The sequence below is a fragment of the Scaptodrosophila lebanonensis genome, unplaced genomic scaffold (genome assembly GCF_003285725.1).
Source record: "Scaptodrosophila lebanonensis strain 11010-0011.00,11010-0021.00 unplaced genomic scaffold, SlebRS2 tig00000096-arrow-pilon, whole genome shotgun sequence".
Classification (NCBI taxonomy): domain Eukaryota; kingdom Metazoa; phylum Arthropoda; class Insecta; order Diptera; family Drosophilidae; genus Scaptodrosophila; species Scaptodrosophila lebanonensis.
The window spans coordinates 3169263-3195106 of NW_022060567.1; the positions used below are offsets into that span (position 1 = coordinate 3169263).

At 38.7% G+C, this 25844-nt stretch overlaps 1 protein-coding gene across 1 annotated transcript; it reads right to left on the bottom strand.

Annotated features, from left to right (window-relative positions):
- Positions 1–564: 564 nt before the first annotated feature.
- LOC115627695 (GATA zinc finger domain-containing protein 10) lies at positions 565–25816 on the bottom strand. Its single transcript, XM_030523437.1, has 11 exons — positions 25703–25816; positions 19969–20103; positions 19655–19905; positions 19447–19561; positions 19007–19383; positions 18528–18895; positions 3705–3832; positions 3336–3614; positions 2970–3074; positions 1566–1803; positions 565–1511 (listed from the first exon to the last, which is right to left on the bottom strand). Exons 1-11 carry the CDS (start codon positions 25814–25816, stop codon positions 733–735), a joined length of 2889 nt encoding a protein of 962 aa, XP_030379297.1. The 3' UTR covers positions 565–732.
- Positions 25817–25844: the final 28 nt, after the last annotated feature.

Here is a 25844-nt window from a genome sequence, read left to right on the forward strand (position 1 = left end):
TTCTATTTCTGATTCGATTTATTTAATTTTTAAGTGAATTGCTTTAGAGTTGGATTTGAAAATAAACTTAATAATGCCAGAATCTCTTTTCCTTTATTAAATATATTTGTGAAGAATCCATTCATCTGTCTGAAATCGCTGATAAATTTGGCGCAATCGGTATGTTTAATAAAACCGCTGTTTCTATCTCTGATTCGATTTCTTTCATTTTTAAATGAATTGCTTTAGAGTTGGAGTTGAAAATAAACTTAAAAATGCCAGAATCTATTTCTGAAGTTTTGCATAAATTTGGGGAAATTGGTATGGTTTTGGTTTCCTTTTTAAATGAATTGCCTTTGAGTTGGTGGAGTTAAAAAAAATATGTCAGAATCTCTTTTTTTTTTAATGTATTTGACGAAATGGCACTCGTTTCAACTTAAAAAGTCTTCACGCCCGGCCCAGAGTGTACTTTGTTGGAATCTTCCATTGACGAAGCTTATTTAGATAGATATTTTGAAAACCTCTTTTCATGGGAAACATTTGCTGCTCATTTATCGTTCGGAATTGACTGAGATGTAAGCTTTAGCATCTGCGAGTAAGAGTATATCCTGACAATGTGATAATCGGTTGACTGTGAATACCCCTAATTGTTTTTGTTGCTGCACGTGTGTGTCACTGGCGCAACTGCTCCTCCTATGTGTCTCTTCTTATGGTTTCTTCTCTCGCTGGCAACTTAAGCGGCTGCTCGCAAATTTAAGGCATCGGAAAGTGATTTTGCTCAAAGTCTTTGTGCCGCTCGGCCAGCAGCTTCTTGGACGTCTCCAGCCGTCGATCGGTTATGGCCACAAAGGGCAAGCGTTGCTTGCGATTGGACAGACTCGAAACGCCGACAAGTCGAGGCGAGGCATCCACCACACGATGATAGACAAATGAGTTGAGAGCTCGCTGTACGGGTGGCGCTGCATGCGGCTCCGGCGTGCTGCCTGCGTTTGCAGTTGCATCGGTGGCGCCGTTGCCGTCGGCGTCCGGGTCAGCTGCATAGCGCCAGCCCTGACCTCGTCCCGATACATTCGAGACGAATTGGGCGCTGCGACTGCGACTGCGTGGGGTGCCCATAAAACTATCCGCAATGGCAGGATACGAGGGCAGCTTGAAAAGTGCCGGCTTGGGGCTGCTTGTGGCGGCGGGTGGCGCCACCGTCGATGCCACTGTGCCACGCTCAACTTTCCAACTCATTTGTGGGCTTCCGTTCATTTCATTTGCATTTGCATTCGATTTGCTTTCGATTTCCTTTTGCCAAAAATCAACGGCGGCGGACATGTCCAGCTGCTCCTGCTCATCCGGCAACTGATTGTGCAGCAATACATCATTTACGCTGCTAGTGGGCACAGGTGCTGCCAGCGTGGTTGTCTCTGTCTGCTGCTGTTGCTGTTGTTGTTGTCGTTGTTGGGAAAATAGATCCGCATACTGCGACGGCTTATGACTGTGATAGCGACGTCGCTTTTGCTTCAAATAGTCATCATCCAGGCGTACTGCAGCAGCAGCGCTGGCGCTGCTCTCGTGCGGTCCTGGCTGCAGAAGGGAGCCGGACCAGCTGGCGCGCAGCGGCGGCGTTTGGGTGGCCGGCGGCAGAGTGCCCTCCAACAGGTTGAGCAGCTGTTTGTTGCGTCGATTATATTTTTTGATGTAGGGCGGCAAATTGGCCTCGGCTCCGTGCTCTTGCTGTGCCTCCTCTAGCTCGGCCGCTGTCTCGTAGTCCTCATCGTCAGCATCGTAGTCGGCATACAGCTCGGGATGGGATTCACGATAGTGCTCGTCGTAAACCTGAAATGGGTGTTGAACAATTAGTTAGTACAAGAGCTTACACAAATATTTGCAGCAACACATTCCCGACACAAAAAAACAACTTATTAGAAGAAATATTAATACCAGTTGATAAATAAAAAAAATTGGTGTCAGGTTGACACGCGATGAACGTTGAACTTGATGGTTCTATTCGATTGATTTCATTTGAGTTAATTTTTTTTTTAATGGTAAGGAGAGCCTTTATATTTTCTCAACAATGGTTAATAGGTAATGGACATTTGGCCTCAAAAGAATGGCTAAAAAATGGTTATCGCTGTTGGTTATCGAAGAAAATGGCAGAAACACAACTATAAGTACATAGAAAATGGCTGGAAAATCGTATAAAAATGACCAAAATCCTCGCTATAGCACGAAGATCCACTAACAAAGGTTAGTTATAAATGGTTAGAAATCCAACTAAATGTGCGTAGAATATGCTACAAAATGGATATACAACCAGTTAAGAAAAAATACAAAATGGATAGAAAACCTGCTAGAAGAATCGCAAGAAATTGGTCAGAAAATCCGCTATAAATAACTGAAAAGTGCGATTAAAGAAACACAACTTAAATAGCTGGAAAATTCACTAGAAAAGGCTAGAAAACTCACTATACATGGGTAGAAACCCAGCTAAATCGGTAGAATGTGCTAGAAAATGGATATGAAACCGAAAAAATAGAAAATGGATAGAAAACCTGATAGATAGAAACCCTGACTAGAAAAACCGCAAGAAAATTGCTAGCAAACCCGCTATAAATAACTAGAAAAGGCGATAAAAATAAAAATTCTACAAAACGCATTATACATGGACAGCAACCAAGAAATGAGTAGAATATGCTAGAAAATGGACACAGAAATATATATAGAAAATTGATCCAAAAATCCGCTAATAGCTAGAATAACCGCCAGAAAATGGCTAGAAAATCGACTAAAAATTTATAGAAAACCTGTTAAAAAATGGATAGAAACACCGCTATATATAGTTATAAAACCCGCATTAAAAATATTTCTGGAATTCATAGTTTATGTGCGCCTGCGACCGTGCTATTGGCTTCGTTACAGAAAAGGTTGCCGATCCATTGAAGACCATCACATAAGAAGATTCTATTCAAAAAAAAAAAAAATTAAACAAATAAGCAATTTACCTGAAATTGCACGCGTGCCAAATGGGGCCATTTGGCATAGTACCGCTCCAGCTCCTCCATTTCCGTGATCTGGTGACCCAGTTGCTGCTGCAGCGGCGCTCGTTGCTTGTAGCTGGGCGGCGGCAGCGGTTGAGGCGCCGGTGTGGTTTGCGGCAGCAATTTGCGTTGATAGGGATTAGGGAGGCGTGGGCGTGGCTGTTGCTGCAGCTGCTGGTGGTGGTGTTGCTGATGGTGATGATGCTGGTGCTGATGCTGATGATGCTGATGATGGTGGCCATAATGTTGCTGCTTGGCATGATGCTGTTGTTGTTTATGGTGATGTTGTTGCTGCTGCTGTTGGTGATGTTGCTGCGATTCGGTGCTTTTAATGCCATTCCGCAGCACTGGACTGACCCGGCGATACCAATTGCTGTTGTCCGTTGCAATCATGCGTTCGATGTTGTGACCACTTGAAGAAATCGTTTCATCATTGCTGGCTACTGAATCGCCCGCCTGTTCGTAGTATGTTATTTGACCTTCGTAGAAAGGCTTAGGCGTGATGCGTTGTTTCTGTTCTTGTTGTTGTTGTTGTTGTTGTTCTTGCTGTGACCCTCGAGTGCCCAGCGCGAAAATTGGAGCTGCATGCTGCAACTTCAACTTGAGCTTCTGCGGACGCTGGCCAGAGCTGCTGCTTGTGAGAAGAAGTGCTGTGCCTGCCACCGTTGTTGCTGTTGTTGTTGCTGGCGGTGATTCTGTGCTGCTGCTGTCGAGTCCGTTGCGCAAATAGTCCTTGTAGCGTTTCTTGTGACTCTTGTGTCCATTGCGTCGATTGCTGCGTCGCAGTGCCTTGAAGCGTTCAAATGCCGATGGCGACTCGGTGGCGTCTGCAGCGGGAGAATACAAAAGCAATTGTAATTGGGATAATGGAATGGTAAAAGAAATTGAATTCACTTCTAAAGCTCAGATGGCAACTTGGTATACCCTTTAATTATTTCTGCAGAAGTTGCAGATATGAAGTGGAGAAGGCCCTTCCCTTAGCAGACGCAAAGTCTTTGCTCTAGGGAAATCGGTTCGGGAATATCTTGCGGAGCGAAATTTATTGGGAGTTCCGATAGGTTTAGGGTGTTATTGTTAAAACATGACGAAATAGTTCCTTGTATTCGTATGTTGTCATTTTTTTCCTTTTGTTTTCCCAATTATATCAGACTTTATTGAAATGTTTGCATTTAATACGGAAATATTAATAGGCTGTACTTATGAAAAAAAAAACAAGTGGAAAAGCCTTTATCGGGCGCATCCACTTTTAAACACATGTGCACGTACACATATGTAAAGGCATGAAAATAAAAATAAATTATCAACTTTAAATCGGTTTTCGATCTCATGTTAATAGGACTGTGTCTAATTGTCTCTATGCGAGTCTGTGTGGGCGTATGTGTTCAGTACAGAGTTGAGCTAAAGCAGAGTTTAAGTAGACATTACATTTTTGGCTTTCATCTTTGCACAACCCTGAAAATTATCAGGGTTATTATATTATAATATATTATATTTTAATATATTATATTAAAACTAGCAGGTATTGCCCGTCTTAGCCCGGCTCAATATAATGTTTCCAATTGTATTTATTTTGTGTGTGCATAACCTACCCATATGTTTTCACCTTATAAGTTACCAGTAGGAAGGCATTTAAGGTATTTAAATGAACATTTTCTGTTCTTGACAAAAAATTGTTCAGTAGTCCGTTACATTTTTGTTCTTGTCAAACTATTTTGTTAAACGAACATGACCACTATAACTAATATCTCTATATATATAAAACAGTTTGTCCTGACTGACTGACTGACTGACTGATTGGCAATCAACGCACAGCCCAAACGGTAAGAGCTAGGAAGCTGAAATTTGGACACAAGATCCCTCTTATAGTGAAAGTGAGCACTAAGAAGGGGTTTCGTAAAATTCGAGCTCCAAAGGGGGGAAAACGAGCTCCAACGTTTGTATGAAAAATCTACAATTTTCATCCAATTAACTTCAAACTTAGTTTGTATACTCTCACAAAGAATACAAAAAAAACTGTATACTTGGATTTTCAATATTTTTCCTGCGGCCTGAATAATAATGATTTTCCGGTGGAAAATTCGGTAAACGAAAAGCTATCTGCAATCAACGCACAGCCCAAACGGTAAGAGCTAGGAGGCTGAAAATTGGACACATGTTGTCTTCAGTAGTGTAGGTGAGCACTAAGAAGCGGTTTTGGAAAATTCGAACGCCAAAGGGGGGAAAACGGGCTCCAACGTTTGTATGAAAAATCTACAATTTTCATCCAATTAACTTCAAACTTAGTTTGTACACTCTCAAAAAGAATACAAGAAAAACTGTATAGTTGGTTTTTCACCATTTTTCCTGGGGCATGAAAAAGGGGGGTTTTCCGTGGAAAAATTGAAACACAATCAACACCCCACAGCCCAAACGGTAAAAGCTAGGAAACTGAAATTTGGGCTCAAGTATCCTATCATGGTGTAGATGCGCACTAAGAAGGGATTTTGGAAAATTCTAGCTCCAAAGGGGGGAAAACGAGCTTTAAAAATATTAGTTATAGTGGTCATGTTCGTTTAACGAAATAGTTTGGCAAGAACAAAAATGTAACGGACTACTGAACAATTTTTTGTCAAGAACAGAAAATGTTCATTTAAATACCTTAAATGCCTTCCTACTGGTAACTTATAAGGTGAAAACATATGGGTAGGTTATGCACACACAAAATAAATACAATTGGAAACATTATATTGAGCCGGGTTAAGACGGGCAATACCTGCTAGTTTTAAATATAAATATAAATATTTTATAAAGCTCGTTTTCCCAACAACGTTTTAAGATAGACTATGTGCAAAAAAGGGGAATAATTATAAGGGTATATCCTAATTTTAAATTCACATTTGAGTCTTTTCGTGCCATATTGAGTCAATACGGTCACGCACAAACTCGGAATATGAAACACGGCACTCGTGTCAATGTTTCCGGTGAGCGATGAGTCACGATCAAAAAGCACTGACAATTCGATAGTTTCGATAGTTGAAGCCACCGATACTATCAAAATATCGAAGATTGAATGCAAAAAGCAGAATATTTAAATAATAAAATCTAATTATTTATTGAGATCAATAAGAACAAATCATATACATACATACATACGTAGAGAACCGCGCACATAGACACGAACTGTTGCTTGTTGTGTGTGTGAGTGTGTGTATGTGATGTCCCCAACTATTTGATATTTGTTGTTGCTGCATAAAGTTATTAATGAAAACCCTAATGCCAAATGCACTAAACAACGAAAAAAATACTTTTAAAAATGTTATATAATTTTCAATTAATTAACATTTCTTGCTCTGTCAGTGCAAGACGAATGTACATACATACATATGTAGATACATATGTACATACATAGATGTGCACATATGTATGGACATTCACACATTATTGTCTCACATTTTGCTTTGGCTATTTCAATCGTTTGCACGCAACTACACGAACAGCTGCTTGCATGTGTGTGTGTGTGTGTGTGTGTATGTATACTTAGTTGTCCCCAACTGTTTGATATTTTGTATTGTTTGTTCTGCCTGCTTTTGTAAAATGCATATTTTGAAAATCCTTGAATGCAAAGTTGTAGATTTAGTTACGTACATTACCCAAATTTTAAATCGATCGGACTAAATTTATAACACAAACTTTTCATTTGAAATAGTGAATAAATATTAAAACCCCAATAATTCAAGCTCCAACAAAAAATTTAAAAACCGAGTATGCAGTTTACTTTGTATTCTTTTATTGATTTCAGAAACCAAGTTTTATGTCGATCGGCTAAAAAATGCGGATTTTTCAAACAAACTTTGGACCTCGACTTCCCCCCTTTGGAGCTCGAATTTTCCGAAAACCCTTCTTAGTAAGCACCTACATTATGACAGCATACTTGAGCCTAAATTTCAGTTTCCTTACTTTTACCGTTTGGGCTGTGGGGTGTTGATTGTGTTTCAATTTTTTCACGGAAAACCCCCCCTTTTTCATGCCCCAGGAAAAATGGTGAAAAACCAAGTATACAGTTTTTCTTGTATTCTTTTTGAGAGTATACAAACTAAGTTTGAAGTTAATTGGATGAAAATTGTAGATTTTTCATATAAACGTTGGAGCCCGTTTCCCCCCTTTGGCGTTAGAATTTTCCAAAACCGCTTCTTAGTGCTCACCTACACCACTGAAGACAACATGTGTCCAATTTTCAGCCTCCTAGCTCTTACCGTGTGGGCTATGAGTTGATTGCAAATAGCTTTTCGTTTACCGAATTTTCCACCGGAAAATCATTATTATTCAGGCCGCAGGAAAAATATTGAAAATCCAAGTATACAGTTTTTTTTGTATTCTTTGTGAGAGTATACAAACTAAGTTTGAAGTTAATCGGATTGTATTGTAGATTTTTCATACAAACGTTGGAGCTCGTTTTCCCCCCTTTGGAGCTCGAGTTTTCCGAAACCTTAGTGCTCACTTTCACTATAAGAGGGATCTTCCGTCCAAATTTCAGCTTCCTAGCTCTTACCGTTTGGGCTGTGCGTTGATTGCCAATCAGTCAGTCAGGACAAACTGTTTTATATATATATAGAGATATACCCTTGTACATTTTATGTGCAGGGTATAACAAGAATGAAATGCTAGAATCGAGCAAGCCCAACTCTTACATACCCTGTACCCATTTCCACAAAAAGCATATAACAAATAAATTAAATTAGTTTGTGCTGGCTAGGGACTCGGAGAGTCTAAATACATATTTATTTGGCCAGTGTGGGATCAGCCATGAAAATGTGTTGGAGGGCTTTTCGCTGGACAGTCCAAAATGGCGGTCGATTATAGAAGCAATTGCACCTGTACCCAAAGGGTAAAAGGCGTGGGGGCGTGGCAGACCCCACAATGTATACATATTATTGATCAGGATGACAAGTCGAGTCGATATAGCCATGTCTGTCTGTATGTCTGTATGAACGCAAGGATCTCAGAAAGTATAAGAGCTAGAATAACCAAACTCGGTATCCAGATTCTCCTAAGTCCGAGAAAGGACGAATTTGTGCTTTTTTCTGATACGCCACCCGCTCCGCGCAGTTCGTGTTTCTTCCATAACTCCCGTAATTTTGGAATTTTTTACTCAGATTTGGCAAATTCCTCCAGTTAGTGGCTATGAGTCCGTATATCAAGTTTAATAAATAATTAAAAAAATTTTTTCTCAGCCGAAGCTCTGCCCGCAGCCGTTGTTCTTGTTGCTGCTTTGACATAATGTATGTATGCATACATACACGTATAGACACGATGATGTAAATGTATGCTGTTGAAACTGTCTTCACTTTTGTATGTATTAAATATATTTAATTTAATTTAATTAGTTAATTGTATTTTTTGAATAATTGAATTATTTGTTAATATATTTTATTTTAATTTTCCTTTTTTATGGAGTGTACAGGCTGTTTCACTGTCGGACTTGCAGTTCGATAGCAGACGAACTTCTTGAACTTCTTCTTTATTTCCTTCAACCCTACTTTTTTCGTTGTTTTTTCGTCATCTTTGTTTTCAGTAGATTTAATTTTCTCAGTCATTTTTCTCTGCTTTTTCTCATACTTTCTTTTCTTTGCTAGGTAAATTTTTTCGGTAGGATTATTCTCGGGTTCAAAATTTTTTACTGAAGTTTTCTCTCCTTGTTTTCTGTAGACACCTGCAGACAATAAAAGAGTCGGGCATGTGCGATTTGATTTGATTCGTTTTTTATGCGGAATTTCGAGGGCAGTACTGACGTTCAAATATTAGTTGTTGTTTAAATTTAGTTCATATTTAAAAAACGAACGAGTCAAGCCCACGCAAATTAATTATAATTAGGGATAAAGCGCTATAATTTACATAAATTGAAATGATCCGATTAAGTGGATTGCAAATGCAATATGAATTTAACTTGCATATGTGTGTGTGTGTGTGTATGTATTGGGATCGCATTTACTTTGTTTGTGGTAAATTAATTAGCTTACTTTTTGCGGAAGCTCTTCAGTTCGATAAACGGATTCCATGGCAGTGATATGTATGTGAGCCATTGTTGTGGCTGCTTCTCATGCATGCCGGGCACGGCGACTCGCACGGAAGCAATAGATTTATATTAGGCACAAAAACAAATCGCCATATTTGTTAGCGCCATGCTGTACATTCTAGTGAGCTTCTAGCTGCTAGTAGCTGCCACTCGCACTAAGACCACAAAATCCTAGGCTATAAAGCTACAATTCATTTCATTTGATTGTGCATAAAAGTCCGAGCGGCTTGAAGTGCTCGCAGCCACAGCACCAACACCAACACCAATAGCAACATCAACACAAATGGCAACACATACATACATACATACGGTTAGACACACTCTTAGACATGTACACATGGACAGATGGAACATTGTGAGGCCAAATCTATTTCACTGCGCTTTATGCCGCCATTCGTCCGGCATATCAAATAAAAGTGCCGCCACACACGTCTTTGAGTTGCCAGCGAGAGCGGAGCTAAATGAAAGTACGCCTCAAAATGGCTTAAGATGCGGCCATGGCTATAGCTATAGCTATGGATATGGCCGTGGCCATGGTAGCCATGGAACCGCTAGTGGCAGTAGCAGTGGCAGCGGCAACTGAAATGCCAACAGCAATGGAAATGGCAACGATTGCGACGACAGCAGCAACCGAATTTCGGTTCGTTTTGCCGCCTGTCTTGAGCAATCCAATCACGTAGCTCCAAATGCCAGCACCCCCCTCATAGCCCTCCTACAACACTCCCACACACCCGCACATACTCTGGCCACCAACTCGGACACAATGGCGCAACAATGACACATGGAATGTAGAGATGGGCACGTGATTGGAGCTCAACATCAATGTAGATAATAATATTAGTCGCATATGTTAAGGTCGTGCCACTACGACTCTTGTATACGCTGGACAAAGTATTCGCCCCAGTCCTTGAACTAAAATAAACTTTGTACACCTAGCCCTCGCTTAACTCGAACTCTTTTAATACGAATTCGGTCTAATACGATTACAAAATTGGCACCTTTTTTTCTTTTAACACGGTGAAAAACCTCGCTTCTTTAATTTTGTCGATTGATGCGTAAATATTTTTGCTTATACAAGGTATTTTCCAAAGTAAACATGACTTTTTAAAAAAAACAGAACAAATGTTTTTTCGGCAAAATCAATTTATTTTATTAAAAATAGTCTCCTTCTGCTTCAAAACAGCTTTTTGCATGACCCAAAAGCATGTCGAACGAGTGTTTTAGGTCGTTGGCCGGTGCAAGCCTTTTGAATGGCCTCTACGTCTGCATAACGCTTTCCTTTCATGGGCAAATGCATTTTTCCGAAAAGGTAGAAGTCGCACGGTGCCATATCAGGTGAATACGGCGAGTGGTTAATGGTTAAAATGTGATTTTTGGTCAAATAAGTAATTGGTCACAAGCGTCGATCGATGAGAGCAATTTTTGGTCGTCAGTCAATTTTTGCGGAACAAACCGTGCACACACCTTTCGTAAGCCCAAATGTTCGGTCAAAATGCGATAAATCGATGTTTTGGATATGTTCAATTCCATTTCCATCAATTTCAATGATGGTTTCGGCTGATTTTTGATGAATTCCCGCACAGTTTCGATGGAATTTTCGGTGATCACGAATTTTGATTGGCCCACATGTTGATCGTCATTTATGTCCTCACGACCTCGTTGAAAACGTTGAGACCACTCGTGCACTCTGCTACGGGATAGGCAATCATCGCCATAAACTTGTTCCATCAATTGAAACGTTTCGGTAAAAGTTTTACCAATTTTAAAACAAAATTTAATGTTGGCTCTTTGTTCGAAGCTCATTTTCGCACCGAGTACACAAACATACTGACACTTAAAACGCAATAACTACACTTCCAATCGATGACATGTCATGAAATTCTCACTGAAAAATCGATAAAGATAGCAGATTCTAACGCACCAGTCGACATATAGATAGCGCCACCAGGGGGCGCTAGATGCAAAAAGTCCTGTTTACTTTGGAATGCACCTTGTAGTATGTCTCACCTCAAATGAAATGTGTGTAGAAAAAGGGAAGTCCCACTTTCTACATCTTAGTATAAGTACATACATACATACATTCATAGTTGTTAGGTGAGAAAAGCTTTACTTCTTCAGACGCGCACATAGTAAGATTACAACTTTTCTGATAAGTAAAATGGTTTAACCGTTGAATGAAATAAAATGGTAAAAAGTGAAATATACAAATTACAGTTTCTACAATGGCAGCAAAAGAAAATATACCATATAAGGAGTGCTACTATGAAGCTTTAAGAGCCACTAAACAGTCAAAAATTACTGATTACTGACATATAAAAAAAAAAACTGATTACGAAAACTGCTCTGATTTTAAATGCCACCAAATGAATTTCCACTTTATTTTAATACATACATATGTGTTCTCTTTTTACTCTTGAATACTTTTGCCATTTGAATTACCTCTTTATGTTTTTGAAACTAATAAATTTAAACAGTAAAACTATTTCTTATGCAATATTCGAAGACTAGGAACTTAACCCCTCATTTTGTATGGAGCACATGGTTCGTTTAATACGATTTCGCTTAACAGGACGTTTGCAAGGAAGTGATGGCTAGGTGTGATTTCAATTATTTCTATGGCAGCTACAGGGCAAGGTCCATTCCATCGAATTCATGGCCTAATGTATTGATTCGTGTACAAGGATTTGTTGGAAATTGAAATATTACCATATTTCGAGGACACACAGTCCCTCAACGTTATAATACCAATTATTCCTATTATTTTAATATTTATTCAGTTTGTTGGGAATATCTATTACGAGTCTGTATTCTGACCAGCCAAAAACATTTGTATTTATGAATTAACCAAAAGCTTAGTTCATTTATGTGGTTTGTAAAGCCTTTTGTTATTTGTTTTGAAACTAACCTTTTCTTTGAGAACAATGCAAATACATGCATAAATATGAAAGCAGAGCTTTATTGGAAAAAGATATGCTCACAACTATTATTTTGTCCAGGTGTGGATTTCTTAGCTATTATGGTTCAAACAGAAGGACATGTCTCTAGCGATCCAATAATATGATGGCTGGCACGCCTACAATTTCATACTTTTTCGGTTATGTAAAAAATAACAAAAATGATTTAAATATCTATAATATATATTATAATTAATTATACCCTGTACCCGTAGGGTAAAAAGGGTATATTAGGTTTGTGCAAAGTATGTAACATACAGAAGGAAGCATCTCCGACCCCATAAAGTATATATATTCTTGATCAGCATGACGAGAGAAATCGATCTAGACATGTCCGTCCGTCTGTCCGTCTGTCCGTCCGTCTGGATGAACGCAAGGATCTCGGAAACTATAAAAGCTAGAATAACCAAAGTTGGCATCCAGATTCTCCTAGGTCCGAGTAAGGACGAGTTTATTTTTTTTTTTTAATTTTCCCCCCCTTCCCCCGCTACAGAATTTCGTCAATAGCGTCCACATTTCAAATGCTACCTAAACCAAACTTTGCACACATAGTTTCTATACAATTATCTACTGTTGTTTAAAATTTTATCAAATTCGGTCAATTCTAAGAAAAGTTATTAGCAAAACATATTCTCACCAGTACAACCCCCACAAACTGCAGCAACAAGTTCGCTCTTCTTCTTCCTCTTTTTGCTGCTGCTATGGGCGCATATAACTCAGTGACGGAAGTTTACCTGGGTACAGGGTATTACACTGTCGGGCTTGCTCGACTGTAGCGTTCTCTCTTGTTTTAAATTAAAAATTAATTTTAATAAGACTAGGTATAACATAAGTATCTCAATTGCAAATGTTATAGCTCAGACAGTTAGAAAAGTGTGCAATAAGAACATGGTAAAAAGAGGGCTAGGCGGACTATTGTAAATGTATCAGTTGCCATGGGAGGGTAGGCTAATCTATAATCCGCCAAAACTGTATCTGATTATCATTAGCAATAATAATTCTGAAGCTCGTCTATTAAGTGATCATATATTCGTCTCTATTTTTATTAGGAAATCTTAAAAACCAGAACCAAAACTTGCAACCAAACGCTTGTGCGGCTTTTACATATACTTGTATCTTTTTTTAAGTGAAACTTCTTATGTGAAGGCCTTGTACGCAGGATCGGCAGCCTTTTCGGTGACGAAACGAATGACGCGATAACAACAAAAGAAAAAATTGATGGAGCATTAAAATTTGTATTAAAGAAACAGCAGCTGTAATTCGAGTAATTCGGAAATGTAAGCAAACTGTAATCAAAAATCAGCTGAAATGAAAGAAAAATTTGAAGTTATCGTATTGAACTTATTTTACAACGTATGGTTGCACGATCGTAATGGTAAAATAAACTGGTACTCCTTAGCAGTTGATTTTTCTTCTGCTTTTTATGCCTACCTGGCAGGACTTGATTTTTAAGAGCTGCCATTTTTTTTGATTTTGGGGTTTTCCAGGAATATTTTTAGTGCGAAATAGAACTGCGTTGTCTGGGGCTCTTCAAAGCTGGATCGGCAACTATGGGTGACGGCGGGTTTTCTACCTATTTCCACCGGGTTTTATAGCTATTTCTAGCGGTGTTCTAGCCGATTACTATCTATTTTCAGTGGGTTTTTTTAGATATTTTCCGGAAATTTTAAGCGGATTTTCTACCATTTCACGAGCGGGGTTTCTAGCACTGATAGCGGTTTCCTAGTAATTTTTAGTGACTTTTCTAGATATTTTTTGGGGAATTTTTAGTAGATTTTTTATACCCTGTACACAAAGGGTACAAGGGTATATTAGTTTTGTGCAGGTGCACATGGAACACACAGAAGGAGGCTTGGTAGACCCCACAAAGTACATATATTCTTGATCAGCATGACAAGCCGAGTCGATATAGCCATGTCCGTCTGTCCGTCTGTCTGTCCATCTGTCTGTCCGTCTGTCTGTCTGTATGAACGCAAGGATCTCCGAAAGTATAAGAGCTAGAATAACCAAACTTGGTATACAGATTCTCCTGAGACCCAGAAAGGACGAGTTTGTTCATTTTTTCTGATCCACCCCCCCCACTCCGCCCTATTAACGATTTTCTATAACTTCCGTAATTCTTGGAATTTTGAACTAAAATTGTGATTATATATCCGTATACCAAGTTTCATTATGATAGAATGATCGGAAAGAAAGTTATAGCCATATAACCAGTCCCAATGCACACATACATACATATGTACAAGTACACAAACACGCATAAGGCACGATTCTGATGTAAATGTAAATGTATGTATGCATGCATGGAATATTTTATATTTAATTTAGTTAATTAATTAAATTAATTTAATTACTTTTTTGTGGGGTGGTACATTGTACTTAAGAGTTGAGCCTGCTCGACTTTAGCATTCTTTTCTTGTTTTTTACCATTTCTCTAGCTACTAGAGATTTTTTGTTTTGTTTTGTTGTTTTTCTAGGCATTTTCTAGCGGGCTTGGTAGCTATTCATAGTGGGTTTTCACGCATTTTCCAAGGGGTTTTCTAGCTCGATAACCTATAGCGATAACCATTTCCTTGCAATTCTTTACCAGCCACATTAACATTAGCCAACATTAGCCGACATTGATAAATAATTATAAATGCTCCCCTCATCAAAAATTAACTCAAATTAAATCATTTCAATACAACTATTAAATTCCACTTCTATCGCGTGTCGCCCTGATACATAAGTTTTTTCTATAAATATAGTATGTACTTGTATAGTAGTTCTATTTTGTTATATGAAAATAAAAGAAAGTGCATTTTCGGAAAGCGTAAAGAATGTTGAATCACGAATCCATCTTTAGTATGCTGGCGAGTTCATTTTTTCGCATGCTTTATGTGTGCTCTATGCGTGTGTGTGTGTGTATGTATTTTGGTGATGCTGCTTCAAAAATGTTGTGCGCGACCGAAATCTCAGACACCAGCCTCGTATTGTGGCGTTTCACTTCGCTTTGCTATTCCAGCTGGAGAAAGTTCGGCGACGTCTGGCAACTTCATTGCCTTGGCTTCATTGTCAGTTTACCAAGTTTTTGCGTGCTGGCTGGGCAAGCCGTTATATTTGCCATTTTGTTGGTTTTATTGTTTGATGCAAAGAAAAAAGTGAGAAGGAACGAACGAGCGAATTGAAAAGAAGTAGAGGAGACCAAAAATTGACTGGCTTTGAGAAAACTTGTAATGGCGCCCCTCGCTGTCCCCTCTCTGTCCCCTCGCCACCCATCAACTTATCAGCCCCAAAATGGCGCACGTTTTCTTGTCTGCTGCCATTGCTGTGAATGTTGATACCCGTGGGAGTTCTGGCATTGGCAAACGCTTCAATACTATTTGATTTTGCATGCCAACAGTTGTTTAAAATTTAATGCTCAATTTGCATAAGTTTTCGAAGGCAACGCCCCTTCAGTATGCCACGACTTCTGCTAGCCAGGCAGGCAGGCAGGCACATAAAACAATTAAGAAAATGCAGCAGCTCACTGCACACACACATACACACACTCACACATGAGGAGCAAAAGGATTTTCGTTTTAGCATGTGGTTGAACAATTTTTAGCATCACACAATGCGAGGCAAGGTCCACAGAGTACTGAGCGTTGAAGCCGATGCTGAAGCCATAGCCGGCCGGAGCCGGCATTCAATTGGGGTTTGCCTTACATATTTCCAATTTACAGACTAGAGCGCGCGCACACACACACACACACGCACTCATCTAGTCAGACTAAATCAAACCAAACCGAAAAACCAAAACTGCAAAGCGTAACCAAAGTCATTTCGCAGTGCCAGACGCAGCTAGCACCGCACACTGGTCCGAAATTTATTCGAAAATTGGCACTTCTAGTGCAGTTTGTATTTGAGGAAGATGCCAACAATAGTGGCAACAATAGTATAGCAATACTAAGCTAGACTCGACTCCTACTTTGGTATTGCATGGGAGTAAAAAGAAAATAACTCCGTGAGAACAAAGTCTACAAATATGGTACAAGCTAAGAAAAAATGGTTTATTAGGTTTGTGGAATGAATGTATCCCATAAAGTATATATAGCTGTGCTCAAAATAATAGCAGTGGTTTCATAAATATTAAGTTCGTTCAAAAAATGTATGAAATGGTGTTTTAGTGAACTTAAAATAATTTGTACAATTGAGTATAGTATATTAACAAGTAAATCATAAAGACATAACAACAAATTCTGGTCATATAGCAATTTAAATAATTTTTTTCCCAAAACTTCATTAATTTGGTCGCTCAAAATAATAGTAGTGTTTCATTTGTAGGTCTCTTATTTGTCCCTACTGAGCCCAAAATTACAGTTATTATTCAAATTACTCAAATTAGGACTTTCTAAATATTATTGGTTTTTTTTTCTGTTTAATCAAAGCATTGAAGTCGTGCAGTCAGATTAGCACCTTAACAATACATTTTTACAAATATAAAATAGCCTAACCTCGACCACTTCCGCACGAGGATTAATAAGTTAGTGGCGGCTTATGCTTATCTTAATATTATTGGTATTTTGTAGCTTATCCATTTTTTGCAATAACTGCAACACGTTGCTTCGGCATGGAGTACACAAGACTTTGACATCTTTGAGGAGGAATGCAACTTCAGGCATGTCTCACTGCTTCCCAAAGTTGTTCAACATTAGTTGATTGGCAACTTCCTTCTTCAGCAGGACGATAGGAATTGATCTAGACATGTCCGTCTCTCCGTCTGTCCATATGTCTGAATGAATGCTTGGATTTTGAAAACGGCTCGGTTTACAGGGACTAAACTTGATCTGTTAACTCCCCTCGTTCCCAGGCAATACGAGTTTGTTTTATTTTTTGAATTCCCCTCCTCCTGCTACAAACTTTCCTCAATACTGCCCAATAGTTTCAAAGCTACAAACTATGCACAGGAAATTTAGACACTCGTATAATTCTCCCTTTTTTCAAAAATTACATCCAAACCGGTTAATACTTGTACTAAGAAAAGTTATTAGGCAAAACAATTTCACTCCAGTACTACAAACTTTTTTTTTTTTCTTCTGCTATAGGCGCATTTCATTGTCTCCTTTTTTTTATAAGTTATAATGATACAGAGCGGTCGCCTTTAAAACTATAGCTTGAGCCACTGTGTAAAATCAACGCCATGCTTTAGCATTTAGGAGGTACTGGTCAGTGCATTTGTGTGTATGGCATCGACATCTTGGCGTATTTATACCTTGTACCCAAGTTGTAAAAGGGTACACTATATTGGCGCGAATGTATGTAACACCAAAAAGAAGGTGTGGCAGATTCTACAAAATATGTTTATTATTGATCAACACGCTAACATTATTCGATATTTCCATATTCGTTCGTCTGTTTGCACGAATGTTTTCATCTTTTTTTTCTGTATCCCACTTTGTTGCAATGTTTGACAGTCTCCGAAGGGTATTTAACTGATGTTTGGTATGACTTAGATGTATCCGTGTATAAAGTTTTCAAATCCAATCCCAATTTAGAATGCCTCTGCCTCGAAACCATAGGTTGGACAAGTCTGTGAGTGGACCCTGTACCTATAGGGTTTGTCCCACTAAGTACGTACAAGACGAGTTAATTGAACCCTGTCTGTCTGTATGAACCCGTAGATCTGAGATACTATAAGACCTAGAGACGCCAATTTGCACACAGGTGGCTAATACGTATATGCATACGTTTCATAGTGATTGGTCAACTTTAAGGGAGTTAGAGCCATAAAGATAATCTCTGCCCAAGCTTTGTCCAGCAGCTGTTGCAATTCTTAAAGAATGCAGCAAAATGTTCCCCGCATGCACTGCTGGCGTTTGCAAAACACAGCAAGCTGCTAATGGAACACTAAACGGAACCCCCTACCGATCTCCAACTATCCACTAAGGACCCCTAAGGTTTATGTGGGACTGCCAACGACCGTCGCGACGGTCCACCGGGTCATCCTAACCTAACCTATAACAACTTTGTTTGTTGTGCTTTTTTTAAATTAATTTTTTTGGTAAATATTAGGTATAGGGCATTTCACCTTTGACGACACAAATCTATTAAGCCATGTCTGTCTGGCACCAAATGGGCTTTAATTGATTAACTACACTTGGTAAGCAGACTTTCCTAATCTGTAGGCAACATGCCTTCCCACTCGTCATAGAATTTCGTTCAATTTTTCAGAACTACTCATTTGTATATAGTTTTCTATGGAGTATGAAACAATTTATATCTCTAGCCTTATTTCCAGTTTCTTTCCTAAAAAGCTGGGCTTCGTTCTTATTATTTGGGGTTTGCTATATTCTTATGGAACGACTTACTATATAATATACTTTTTTTTTAAACAGGGTATCTCACAGTCAGGGACTTGCTGTAACATAGTATTTGTCTCGTTTATTATTAGTATATTGTGTTTTTTTCCCCTGCCAATCGTCTAGGGCTTTTTCCCAGCAACTATGTATGGCACTCTGAAAAGTGGCAGCAATGGCAAATGCCCAAATGACTTACCCTGATGATAATGGAATGCAGACGGCGACTGATGTTGCTGTTGTTGATGCTGATGGTGCTCTTCCACGTACTCATCATCAAGGAAACTTGCAGCCGGTTGTTGCTGGCGCTCGTGCTTTGGATGCACTTGCGTGTCATTTATTGTATGGCCAAAATAGCTGCTCAAGTAATTGGCTTGTGATTTTCGGGCATGGCCATGTCTGCTATTGCCATCGTAGTAATGCAGTTCACCCATATTGATGGAATCCATGTCATCATTATTTTCGTTGGCATCATCCGCAGCGGGAGCAACGGCAACAGAACCTTCATCATCATTATTTTTATTATTATTCTTATTATAATTGCTTGTAATGGCTTTCGCCATGTTTCTGCCTATGTCATAGTTATTGCCATTATCATAGTAGCGACCCCCGATGCCGTTGCCGTTGCCGTTATGCCGCTTCAGCTTACGGCCAACGATTTGTTGATGCTGCTGTTGTTGTTGTTGCTGTTGTGGTTGCGGGTTTCTAGGACCGTCTAATACACTTGAAATTGTTGTTGAAGTACTTGGTGTTGTACTTGATGTGGCTGCTATGCCTGTATTTGTTGTTGTCTGCAGTGTTGCTGTTGTGGTTGGCCGTGCTGCCGCCGCTATGCTTGTCGTCGTCTTTGCTGATTCATCATTGTCAATTGTGGACTTAATGCTTTCCGCCAATACTTCATCATTACCAAAATTGTCCTCGATATCGCCGATTGCCATAATGTCGGCATATTGCTGTTGTTGTTGTTGTTGCTGTTGCCGTTGCTGCTGCTGCCTGACCGTCATGCTGTCTACTTCTTCTTCGTCCTCCTGCTGTAGCTGTAGCTGCTGATGTTGCTGGTGTTGGTGCTGTTGCTGCTGCTGCTGCTGCTGCTCCTTACCCTCTTCCATGGCTGGCACCGTTGATTGGGCTGCCATTGCTTTATTAAATTTTCGTTCATTTAATATTTCAATAGAATCAAACAGCTGCTCCTCTGAAGGCGGCAACTGTTTGGGCTTCACTTTCGGCTCTTGGCTGTTGCCATTTGCCTGCTGCTGCTTCTGCTGTTCAGGATCCGGCTCCGGCTCTGGCTGTGGCTGTGGCAGTGGCTGTGGCTCTGGCTTTAGCTTCAGTTGTTGCTCTTTTCGCTTTTGTTGATTTTGCTGTTCGTGCATGTTCTTAAATTTTTTATACGCAAAACTTTTGCTGCCAACATTGTTCGCGTCCGAGCTCGCATCCACATCCATATCCACATCTACATCGACATCCACATCCACATTGTCCTCCTGCTCCTCTCCGTCGACGTTGTTGTTGTCGTCGTCGTCATCATCGCCGAAACTGCCACCATTGCCGTCAACGGAAGTGGATTTTGTAGCTGCCTCTTCATTGGCATCTTTCAAGCTGTCTTTATTGTTTTTGAATTTGTAGTTGTAGTGGTTTTTATTGTTGTTGCCGTTGTTGCTGTTGTTGCTGCTGCTCTTATTATGGCATTTCTTCGTCGCCTCTTTGTTGTTGTTGCTATTGCCAGCTAGGTAAACAGTGAAATTCTTTGAAGTGGGCCTTTGAGATTCAAGTATCTGCAAGAATACAAGTAATGCAGTAGACGCATGAGACGACCATGCCTGTGAAAACAATGCGCACCATAGAAGACAATAAAAGGCAGCGAAGACATACATATACTTGTACATACATACATATACACAGACATATCCACACACAAAAAGTAGTGCCAGCAAATGCCTTCCACAATATCTTTGGCATAGTTGTGGGCAAGCACGGAGGCACTGGAAAGGTAGCAAGAAGCTGAAGGAACAACAGCAGCTCTAGTTGATACTGCTGCTCCTAGGACGAAACAATAAAGGCAAACTAGCGCATGCCAATGCACACACACACACTCATACACACACACACACACACACTCAGGCAGGCAGGCAGGCAGGCAAACAATTATATTCAGTTTAGTAGGGAAACGAATTTTAGTGTGACCAGTCGAACGAATTCAAGATGGTCCAGCCAGAGCTTTATAATTTACTTTGTTTTGTTTTTAACTTTTTTCTCGCTTAGACTATTCCTGCAAGGTGTCAAAATACCATTACTTCGCTACTTAACCCTCTAATGCCTTATTTTTCTATCGGACTTAAAAAATCATTTTAGACTCATTTTTGGTCAAAATGAACGAATTTGAAGTTAGTTTTCCGATCATAAGCTTAGTTTACCTGTTACAGGTGAAAATATACACCCCGTCTTTAGGCAGGGTTGGGTATTTCGGGGTAACTTTTTTTTAGTGTGACCAGTCGAACGAATTCAAGATGGTCCAGTCAGAGCTTTATAATTTACTTTGTTTTGTTTTTAACTCTTTTCTCGCTTAGACTATTCCTGCAAGATTTCAAAATACCATTACTTCGCTACTTAACCCTCTAATGCCTTATTTTTCTATCGGTTCTTAGGTAGTGATAGTGTTGAAGCAGGTGATGCCGATTGTGATGATGGACGACCTCGACAACGGTCCGTCAGCTGCCGTAGGCTTGCTGACTGCAACTTTTTTTGACCCCGCCTAAAGGTAGGGCTGGGTATTAGAGGGTTACCTGTAGGTGACTGATCTTACCATATTTATCAAATCGGAAGCATGTTTTACTTCTCTAGTGACGAGCAACAAATCTGTCATTACTCTAGACTCAGGGAACAACTCAAAAAAATGAAGCCATTAAGTATGCTCCCAATATACTCGCATGATGTACATTGTCAAGCACTTTATTTACCTAAATTCTTATATTACTAAGTAGGGAAAAGCAATTTTATCTCGTACACTTCCCAAATCTATTAAAAAATGTCGCTAACTAAGAAATGCAAGAATTTTATGAGATGTTTGGGATTTTTTCTCATATTTTTTTTATAAATCTTACTTACTACTTTCTTAAATTTTGAATACTGGTTTTCCTGAAAGCATTTGCTATAAGAGCAAGGAACACCAAACTTTATATGACTTGCTTTATGTATGGAGCAGAGTAAGTAACAAACATATGTATTATTGCCTCATTAAGCAAATTTCGTATTTAGCAATATTTTTGAATGCCTCCCTGTAATGGATGAGCCCTAGACTAACGAGCTAGCAGGAATCCGACAATGCGAGTTTGTTCCCGGTTCGAATCGCCGCAACCCTCATGACAGAATCATGTTTGATATGTTAAAGTTATCATAAAATTTAATAATTGTCCTACCTAAGACAAATCTTAAATAAATATTAAAGATTTACAATATAGTATATAAATAAATAATGTGAGGAGTTTTGGGTACCACAAAATGATTTGCAGCTGAAAAGTCTCAGTGCAGAGCAGCGGGCGTATTAATGGCCTTCCTTTAAAAAATTGTACAGGAATTGTAACCCTAGAAGGATGCAGACTCTACATATTTGGTATGAGAGGCAAATTGACACTGCCATGCCTGTCTGAAAGCAAGGATCTTGGAAAGCATAGCAGCTAGAATAACCAAACTTTGTATCCACGTGCTTCTGGGTCTGATGAAGGATACGTTTGTGTTTGTTTATAGAAATCTTGTAATTATATAAGGTCAGAGCCTTTGTGTCCATTTTTGTTGTTGTAGTTGTTGCATTGGTTAAGCTTTGTATTATATAATAAATAAATGTGTAAGCGTATTTGCATAAATATTTTTAATTAATTTTTATTTAAAGCAATTAAATTTATATATTTCGCAATTTTTAGGGAGTGTTTTAAGAGTTGTTTTCTTACTTTGACAAAAGTAGAAGGAATATGGGTGTTTCTATGCAGATGAACAGTGCTGAACAAGGACAAAGTACACATACATATGAGCGGATTGTGTGTCCTCCAGAAAGGCAGTTAGGCTGGCGCATATGCGACAATAAAAGGCAAGTCGAAACTACCAAAGTTGTGAGTCTGCTGAGTGTCTGTCTGCCTGTCTATTTGTAGTTTCTTTTCCCCACCACTTTGTCACTCCTTTTATTGCCAGTATGTTGCTGCAAAACGCTGATTAGATGCGAGTTCATGAAATATACTATGTATTGGATTTGTGTAAACTTGGATAGATGGCAAGTGTGCGAATGCAAAAGCATTTGCCATATTCGTGCATACTCACACGTACTTATACACGTACTATATACATATATATAGTATGTGCATTCAAAAAGTGTATACAAAGCTCTTGGGGCCTCATAAGTAAGTAAATGCTTAACTCACAAAATTCGCTTAGGCAAGGACTGAGCGGTTGTGAGTAATGTGGCTATAATTCTTAGATAGTGCTGTTAATGTTTGCGTACGCGAGCTCAACACCTTTAAAGCAATACAGAGCTATCAATTATTTGCAGATAGTAGCTCTAACTTGAGATCTCTTGATGGTAGCCAAAAGTAATCGCTACACTATAATAATTATTATTACAACTAAACTAATATATTCGCGATGAAAAATCTATTTTCTCCTGCACTCCTTATTTATTTAAATATCAAAGTTTTCATTAATGGTCGATATGAATCATTTGCAAGGCTACATACAGCTTTGTATAATTAGCATGGTAGCAAGTATAATGGAAAAAATGTGGATACCCTTTAAGTGAAATATGCAAGGGTATATGGGCTTAGTGCAAAGTGAAAAATGTAATGTGCAGAAGGACGGGTTATTCTTGATAATGCTGATTAAGAATATATAAACTTTATGGGGTCGAACATGCCTCCCTTTCCCTGTTACATACTTTGCATAAACCTTTTAATAAACCCTTTTCAGCCATTGTGTATTGGGTACAAAAACATTTGATCTGTTCATTACTTTATATGGAGTTTAAAGAAGATGCTTCTTTTTATAAAGCTTTCGCTCTTCCAATTTCTATTGACAAAAGAAAATCCAAGTATATGCTCCCCTTGAAGTATGCAACATAGGTTTCAAAAATCCTGTAAGATTCTGCATGATTTTAGGAAGGGACTTTCGGAAAAAAAAACACTAAATTACCGTTTACTATTTAATTTAACTCTGGCAAGAAAAATGTAGACTTGCCACATGAGGTTCACGTCAATACCTTTATTCAAAATACTAGGCAGATAATGGAATGATTTAACCTTGATTTAAACGACAGTACAATTGTTTAATACAAGATTTTAGCAAGAAGTACTTATTGGCAAGTTTGAAGTTTAGTTTTTTTTACATAGTTTTTTACCACCTACTGGACTTAACCATAAGTATTGCTTGGTTCTTAATTACCGCATCACCTGGGTAACTTCTATCCTCAGTAGAATTCAGACTTGATGTAGAGGACATGCTTACCAAAATCGGAGCTATTGCAAAGTTGAGAAAACATTTTTTTTTTTTTTTTTTTTTGAAATTTATATACAATTTATTAAACTAGTATTCTGCTACCAATATAGCAACTTAACCTAGTTGCAAATGGGAAAACAAATTAGAAATAAAAACGAGAAAGGGTCTCATACAAAAAATGCCAAATAAAACTGTGCGCTGAGATAAGTTTGACGATTGGCCTGTTTCGACCGAAAATACCCCAAGGGCACAGGATTCTCTCAAATGCGTGAAAAGTGCGGAGTTGTAATATCTTTTAACAAAAGAAATAATTCTTTCAAGAATTTTCACACAAATTAAATCAATTTCTAAGTTTTCAAAGGATTTGAAGCACATTTACTAGATTTGGTTTATGTTCAATTTATTTGAGAGAGATCTTTGCTTATAAAGACATATACTAAATACTCAATACATATGCTTAAACACATTAAAAAGCATATTTTTTATTTTCATTTTCCTTAAATATGGACTAAAGATTTAAAAAATAAATATCTTATTGATAAAACAAAAATTATTTAAATCGGTGATTGTGGCAAATAAAGTGTTTATATGACTGCCAATAGTAAATCACAAAAATAACCCAACTTATAAAAACACAGCCATTTAGGGAGAAAGCGGAGAACTTTAATATTGGTCACCTTTGGTTGGTTGGTTTTACCTTTTGCAAAATATTTCGTTCAAAAAACCACAAAAGAATCTCTTACAAACAGAAGAGTGACAAATTACAACTCTCTATAAATAAACCTGATATATTATATTTATTTGGTATTTTTATTCCAGCTTTAGTTTTTCTTTAGTTCATATTTATTTTTTTTTACTGTTGTGCCACATACAAGCCTTATTTTTTGCCCGATAAATTCGTTATGACGAGACGAAGCGATATTGACTGTTTTATCTGTTCGTCCGTCTGAACAGCTAGAACTTTTGAGGCTTAAGAGCTAGGGTGATCTAACGTGGCATGTAGACGTGTCTACGCAAGCTATATATGGTATAAAAAGCTTTATTATTTTCTGAAGCTGTCGTAGGACCGATCGGTGGAAAAAGATAAAGATATCTTCTTGCTTTAGACAAGACATAAACACTCACAGTGCATCGAAAAAATACTAATAATTACCTAGATCTGGCCTAACTTATAATTCTCAATATTCTAGCCTTCATGTTGATGGGCAGATTGGCACACCGATTCCAATCACTTCGAAGGAATACTCTCCCACATTGTTTCTTTAATGGAGACTGTCACTTGCGTACGGAAAACTTTCATGAAATAAGTACTATGTACTCGCCTATGAGGCCTACATCGACCTGCTTATATAAATGTCGTCATACTTAAGAATTCGTTTTAAATGTAATTTGTTGTCTGTTCAATATGCTTATCTCTTACAAGTTGAATAGATGTGGCCGAATGCATTGGGCATTGTCCGAGAAAAATGCTGCAGGGCAGTCGCAGGCTTCACAACATTTTCATAGGCAACCCACACAAGCGTACAAGAAGCAAACACACACCCACACAGACACACACACACACACCCGTAAATACACGCATAGAGCCGCATTTAGAGTGAGCACGCAAAAGTAATTTGACATGAGCACATTGTGCGGCATTTCAATGCATATCTTCTGTGTGTGAGTGTGTGTGTGCTCTGGTTCAATAAAACTGACCTCATTCGGCATACATATATGTATGTACATATATGGTATAACGGGCAGACCTTTAACCCCAACAACAAACTCAAGTCCAAGCTATTCACACAGACACAGATAGACTGACAGACAGACAGACAGACAGACAGACATACACCCATTACGACAGACATTCGCACACATTCTGCCAAATGGCTTAGCTTAGAAATGCATACTCACAATATCAGCAGCTTCTGATTCATCATCAGCATCAACATCCTCGGCATCCTCGGCAGCATATTGCAGCTTGGAGGCATTCGTATCCATATCGTTGGCATTGGCGGTCCTGCTCATACCCATACCCATACTCAGGCCCATGTCC

Bases quoted from the DNA above. Each gene is read 5' to 3' on its own strand.
- LOC115627695 (XM_030523437.1), bottom strand. From the start codon at position 25,816: ATGAGCAGGACCGCCAATGCCAACGATATGGATACGAATGCCTCCAAG. The intron at 3,075-3,335 runs AAAAGCACCGAA...CCCAGCTACAAG, and splicing joins CAGTGCTGCGGAATGGCATT to CAACGAGCGCCGCTGCAGCA. The intron at 1,804-2,969 runs GTAAATTGCTTA...CACCCATTTCAG, and splicing joins TGGCACGCGTGCAATTTCAG to GTTTACGACGAGCACTATCG.